Source organism: Oryzias latipes, chromosome 4 (assembly GCF_002234675.1).
Source record: "Oryzias latipes chromosome 4, ASM223467v1".
In the NCBI taxonomy this organism is placed as follows: Eukaryota; Metazoa; Chordata; class Actinopteri; order Beloniformes; family Adrianichthyidae; genus Oryzias; species Oryzias latipes.
The window spans coordinates 30,715,674-30,722,683 of record NC_019862.2 but is presented as its reverse complement, the minus strand read 5'-3'; the positions used below and the strand labels follow the sequence as shown (position 1 = coordinate 30,722,683).

The 7,010-nt window shown below is 41.7% G+C and overlaps 1 protein-coding gene across 1 annotated transcript; it reads left to right on the top strand.

Annotated features, from left to right (window-relative positions):
- The first annotated feature begins 1,637 nt into the window (after positions 1–1,637).
- Positions 1,638–6,485, top strand: LOC101161792 (C-C motif chemokine 17). The gene is made up of 5 exons (XM_004068362.4): positions 1,638–1,800; positions 2,424–2,553; positions 3,177–3,324; positions 4,505–4,580; positions 5,575–6,485. The coding sequence occupies exons 1-4, from the start codon at positions 1,737–1,739 to the stop codon at positions 4,541–4,543; spliced, it is 381 nt and encodes a 126-aa protein (XP_004068410.1). The 5' UTR covers positions 1,638–1,736; the 3' UTR covers positions 4,544–4,580; positions 5,575–6,485.
- The last annotated feature ends 525 nt before the right edge of the window (positions 6,486–7,010 follow it).

Sequence of the window (7,010 nt, the reverse complement as noted above, 5' to 3'; positions counted from 1 at the left end):
TCATTCTCTAAGAGTTCTAGTACATCGCCTGTCCGCCCTGGGGGAGGATCCCTCCTTCATATGGACACCCCTGAGGTTTCTTCTTTTTTTCTGGACTGCGTTTTTTTTTTAGGAGTTTTTCATCACTGAGAAGGAGGGTCTATAGGGGCAGGGATGACCAGCTTAGTTTAGTCTGTTTAGTTAGTTCAGGAATCAGCTATTGTATTTTATGACTGTATTTTATTTTCTGTATAATTTGTGAATCCAGTTGAAGCAACTATTGTTGTAATATTGGGCTATATAGATCAAACTGAATTGAATTAAATTGACTGGAACTGAATGAAACATTCTGAAACATACTGTACATACAATACAACATTTTCAGCTGCTGGCTTTCAGTCTGTGTTTTTAGCTACCACCAGTCATTTATTAATAAACGTCTCATCTTTTGATCTATTTTGAAAACGTTCCCAGAGGTCTTTTAAATATGACGATGCTGTTTCTTTCAGCCAAAATAAAAAGAAAACCTGTGTCGTTTTCTAGAGCATAAGTTCTGCAGGAAGGTTTAATAGAAACTCATTATTGAGGTTTGGGCGGGACTGTTGGCACAGAGTAAGCCTGCCTTCATTTCCCATCATTCTTTTGTTTACATCCTCTCCCGCTGGCTTACAGCCTCTCACATCTCCAACCTAAAATTACCGGTGCAACATAAACTGCAGCAATATCAGATCCATCCAGCCGTCCAGTTTAGATCCAGATTCCAGCTCAGACCAGGAAAACAAAGACGTTCGTGGATCCATTTGTCTGCAGGTGGATGCATCAGAATGGAGCGGAGCAGGAAGCTTGTGGCGCCCGCCGACTGTGGCACCTACAGCACTGCTACAGGCTTTTTTAAACTGCATGTTTTCATCTGCTCCAGATTCACGATACAAAAATACACAGATACGCAGTTTTATGTTTAATTTTCTTTATATATGTCCTACATCATCAGAAAAATGCTACAAGAACATGTTAAAAGCACCATTTTCATTGGTGTGGGTCTTTCTATTCATTTACATGAGGATAACTCAAAACGAATGTTTGTACCAAACAGCGCACAAAAGAAGCAGTACGAGAGATTTAAAAGTGGTTTTGAGGCTTGTCCCTTTTTCTGGTAAAATATGGAGCAGTCTTTTTTTCAAACAGTAGATGGTTTTTATGTTGTGCTAAATGCCAACTTTAAATGAATCTTCACGTTAAAATACACCGTTATTTTGTGTCCAACAACATTGAGACATTTCTTTGGCGTGCATGAGCGATGACCTGGATTTAAAGTTATTTAAAACCTATTCAAGGTGCATGAAATCATAAAACAGATTTAGTTTCAGCACCAATTAGCTGGACCAGTCTCAGGAATTTGTGCAAAAGCTTCAGAGAGATTACTTTTTCGGGGGAAATGCACAAGACGAAGTAGGAGGAATTCAAAGCCTCAAATAAAACAAATGGAGCTTGGCATCCCGAGTGAGGAAGACGAGAAGTGAGATAAAGATGTAAAAAAAAAAATACCAGAGGGAATGAGAGAGAGTGGGGTGTGATCATGGCAAAAGATGCAAAAACGGAGGGTGGGAGGGAAAGACGGTAAGACAGAAAAAAAAGAGGTGGTGAAAGTGAGACATAGGCAGGGAGGTATGAAGAGAGGGAGGGAGTAATATAAGAGAGCCAGGCACAGAGGGAGAGGTGACAGTGAAGATTATCCTCTCTTCTCTGCCACTCTCACCATGTTGGTCCTGCAGATGTTGACTGTTCTCTCCTTCACTGTTGTCTTCCTGGCATCTGTGGAAGGTAGGATGGAGCCACACGCTGACTGTGTGTTTGTTTTTTTGCAATCCCGGCATGCGCCCAGCAGCTGGACAGTGCAGCAGAGGAGGCGATGGCGAGGACAGAAAGAAAAAAAAGAGTGATGGGAGCAGCAGCGAGGATGTAAACAGAGGAGCAGAGCAGCAGGAAGAGCATCGCGCAGGCTCATGCCGAGGCATGGCAACTGCCAAGCCTGCGTTCGGTCCATTTTTAAATTTTGGTTGAGATGCTCTGCTTCCCAGCCCCGCTACCTCACACCTCACTTTCATTTGTTTGTGGGTTTTTGCTTTAAAACGAGGCGACATCATGGGAAAGCGTCTGCATGAAAACAACACTCCTCCTCTCCCCTCACTTCCTCTCATTTCACTGGCAGGGTCTATCAGCACAATAGGATGCCATTGTAAGCCCTAGATGTGCGTCCAGAGGGTCTTCCAGCCAGATAACGCTCCCCAACCATGAGAGCAAACCCCACCATGTTGCAAATCCAACCACTCCCACATTACTTCTGATTTTCTCTGAACTTTTGCCGTGAACGGATGAAACGACAACTTTCTTGAGACTCTATCTCTCCGCAGTGCTCTGACTCTCCCTGTGGTTCTGCCCTCCAGCCAAAGGCGTGCAGATGCAGAGGGATGTCCAGTGCTGCATGCTGTACTCCCAAGGCAAGGTGCGTACCAAAGATGTGCTGCGGTTTGAGGTGCAGACGGAGGGGCCCGACTGCAGTATACAAGCTATCATGCAAGTATTCCAACTATCCACTCAGTGGGCTTAAGAGCACGGAGCAATTTGCAGGCATGGAAAATATGCTTTTTCGTGAGAGGACGGGCAGAGAGCAGGCCTGAGAGGCATTGTCAGCTTTCCAGGTCAAGTTGTTATGGCTGCGTCTGGAGCCGTAATTGCCAAGGAAGTAAGAAAGGAAACATGTGGGAATAACGGGCCATAAGAAAGTACCTCGTTTCAGCTGCAGGCAGCCAGCCAACAGCCAAATGAGTCAGTCAGTCAGTCAGTTGTTAGAGCGAGGTTCAGCTATGAAAACTGGATTGTGAAATCTATTGTTTCCATCAGGCCAGGGAGATCTGATGTAGCCATGGAATGAGGAGCTCGCTTTCTCACATGGTCCAGTTAACACAAACATGGAATTTTTACCCTCCAGAAACAAGACGCCCTTTCAGTGTGGTGGGGTTTTTTTTTAGGGATTATCAACAATTACTACAAACTTTACCCATTTTTGATCCCTTTATGTCTTTACATTTACTCTTTAATCTCACAGTGCCTCTGAAGGGCCTCTTTCTTTGCGTCAATTTTCTGTTTGTGTGCAGCAGGCAGCTGTGCGTTCATATTTCATGTAAAATATTTCACAGTTTTTACACAAAGAAGGCGGTGAAATGTGCCGACCCCAGAGATCGCAAGGTGAAAAGGTTGTTGAGGAAACTCCAGCAGAGGCAAAGAACCAAAGCTCACCGAACCCCGTGGTTCTTCCGCCATGACAACCTGCCCGTCATGTCAGAGGTCAGATTTCAATCTTTTCATAAATACTTCTTCTGTACCTGTTCTTCTGAATGTTCAACGTGTGCAGATTTGTTTGCCCTAGAAAACATATGAGCCATGTTGGGTCACTCCTCCTTTATTTTCCCACTCTGATCATCTTATCTTTTTTTTTAAATTGTTCCCAGTGGTCTTTTCATTAGGAGTATGCAGTCTTTAGCCAAAATCAGGAAACCTGTATCGTATCCCAGCTTCTGCAGAGTGGCAGGGGTTCATTAGAAATTTGTATCCGAGCTGTTGGTGCAGAGCAGCCCCGCCCCCCTTCCCCTCTCTGTTGCTGACAGCTCGAAGCAGGGAGTTTGTGACCCTCCCAGCGTATTTCTGTCACAGATATGCTTTTTTTCAAATAGCATTTTTTCATCTGCTTCTGACTCACAGCAATTTGAATAAAAAAATACTCAGACAGGATATTTTATGCTTATTTTTTCTTTTTATACCTTCTCCATTATCAGAAAAAGCCCACAAGAACACGTTAAAAACACTGGAGTGGGCCTTTAAGGTCATGTGATTCCCCTGATATGAGTCTATCTTATGAAAGTTCAAACTCACTTTTAAATCTTTTGGAAAATTCCTTCCCATTCTCAGAATTATACAGTGAATCTCACAGTTCCTGATGAACTCTTGAATGGTTGAGCCTAAAACTCTTTTCTTCAAGCAACAATCTTTACATTGAAGTGTTCAGTCTGTAACTGCTTCCCTCAATTCTCCTATTTCCTGTTGGTTTTCATTTTTTTATGTTGTTTTGTATAGAAATGATCCTTAATTTTGCAGACCATATTTTACTTTGGGTTTTCTATTTGGTGCTCTTTCGCCTGAAGAACATGTATAACAAGTAACACTTAAACTGTTTTTACATTTCATTATACAATGCATAAAGTCTTTATTGTCAGACTTTCTGTTCTACTCTATTCTATTCCTAAATGGTCAATAATTGAAGTCATTTTCTTCTTTTGCAGAACTTGATTTTTTTGTATGTTTTTTTGTGGTATTGTCACTTTAAGATTTAAATAAAATATGTATTTAATAGGGCCAGTTGCTTAAAAAAATGAGAATTAAAAAAGTAGCAGCCACACGTGTCAGCCAGAACATGGAGAACCAGGGTCTCGTTCTTAAAGACATTGTCTCCTTCCCTTTGGATGATCAGGACAAGAAGGATAACTGGGCCATCCTGAACGTGGAGTGATGAGGCACGAGGTCCGCAGGAAAACCCGTAGTCATACGTAAGCGTCTGGAGAATAATGTGTTCCTCACATTGACTGTACATGAGAACTGGACTGAGTGACTCCTCCCCCCTGGCGTCCCAAACAGGAAGTACCTGCAGCCAAAAAGACAGAAAAAAACAGCGCTTACTCAGTCATTCTTATTTACTGAATAACCATTCTTGCGCTGATACTTTTTTTTTTTGTATTAAACTGACCAATCAGATGCTGATGCCTCTATAAAAGTAGGCGGGGCCTGCTGGCCCCCATGTCCAATGTACGAACCGTTTGATTGACAGATTTAAGTTGCCTTGCTTACAAGTGGCTGGGTGTGGCCTTCCAACAAGCTCACTCCTGATTTCTGACTCGGTCCAGTTCTCAGATCAACCTCTTATCCGAATCTGTGAAGGAAATGCTCATGTAAGGGTTAATGGCCCACGAAGTGTGCATTATCAGAAATGAATGCACGCCGTGGAAGCCTGAACCGTCCGGCACGAAGCGGAGTTTATACCATGGTCACTTACAAAAGAAATAAATATTCAACCAGTTTTTTGGCCTTTATTGTTGTTATTTTTCAGGTATGGATAGCATTTTTCACAAAAAACAGACTGTTTGTGCGTGGTGCGGCGATGTCATGGTAACGTGACAATGTGATGCACCTCTGCTGCAGTCAAGGTCCGGCTATATAAAGCAATATTTGTGCTGATGGTCACGATGTGTGAAACAAAGCATCGGGTCAGAGAGAAAGTTCTCCTCTTACCGCTTGTTTTTGTCCAGATGATGACGATAAAGTGTGTTTTAAAGAAGCCAGCGCAGTAATACAAAACATTTCAGCTATGTGACCGGAACTACTTTTTGAGGTGTGCGGTTATCACTGTGGATCATCATTTTTCAATGCACACCCAGCAGCCAATCAGAATCGAGTATTCAACCGGACCATGGTATAAAATATCTTAACAAGTTGGCAAATTTTATATTGAAAGTCTTTGCATTGTTTACCTTTTTTTTCCTGCAGGCCAAGTGAATGTTCAGCAGCTGGTTGTCTTGATTTGGAAACACTTGCTGACTCTCCAGTCGTCTTGTGTCTCTCTTTCCACTCCGTCTGTCCCTCTGGAACAAGACCTGGGCAGCAATACATCCTCGGCTTTATATCCTCCACCACGACCTGCGCTGAAAACATCCTGGAAATGTGTTGGAAACACTCATCGGGGTGTTGTTTGTCAGACTGATCCTTCCAAAAAATGGCTTATACTGTTATTTGTTATCGTCTGCCTGAAAGCGTCGCCTTCCTCGACAGTGTTACCATGGTGATTGATAGGAAATCGGTGAATTTGGTGTCCTGAAAAAAAGCAAAAAAAGAAAGCGTTGACATTCACGTAGTAGATCAGCAAGACTTTCTGTGCTTAATTGTGGCTTATATACCTTAACTATGTAATAAAACTTCACAGTACACTAAAGTACATTTGTCACACCTAGTTTGCAGAGCTTCTGGGGGAACCTCACACCTATTAAGCAGTTTTTCCCTTTTGATAGTGGTGTCAAGATTTTAAAAGTCTCGTTCGGGCTATATCTAACTGTATAATGGACCAGATCGAAGGTTTTTATTTGGGTTCACTCTAGCTTTTAAAACAGCAAACAAAGGTTTCTTATATATTATGTGTGTTGTCCGTACTAACTGTCTATACAACATTTTGATCTTTTTGAAATTTGACCGTTCAACGTGAATGCTTGATCTAAAAATCCATTTGCCGTTTGGATTTAACGCTTGTCCGTCACCAAACTATGCCAAAGTATTCATGAGTCCATCCTTCACATGACAAGGCTGTTATTCTTAGAGGGCTCTGGTGTGTTTCACGCACACGCATTGTATTGTAGAAGAATGCAATGTATTTCAAGTGAAATATTTTATAAATTTATCTAAAATATTGTTTTCTCTGTGTTTTTCTTTGGGTTCCTCCTAAAGACGATGTCCAAAAGCCACTACGTACGTTCTGCGCATGTTGCACACATGAAAATTGGTCATACGTGAATATACAAGGAAAAAGTGAGAAAAGTTGAGTTCGTTACATGAAATTTTACATACGCCATATAAAAGTTATACATCGGCATGCATGAAAAGTCTGTTAGACATACGTGGAACGGTCGCGGAAACCCACAAATTTGAGTATGTATGTGGCAAAAATCATGCAATCTTCTTACATAAGATTTGCGTAATAATTGCATATATAAACTATATAAAATACGCATTAACTGCATAATTCTCAACCGACAAAAAAATGTGAACAGCTCAAAGCCAAGTTTATGTGAAGACCCGTCGGCCGAAACCCTCAACTGACTTCTACACAACCGCAAAGAAGGACTTGTTAATTGCCGGTACTTATATCACGCCTGTATTACGAAATAACTAAATTTCATATGTAGACTATACGCAAAATATATGTGGTGACTGTA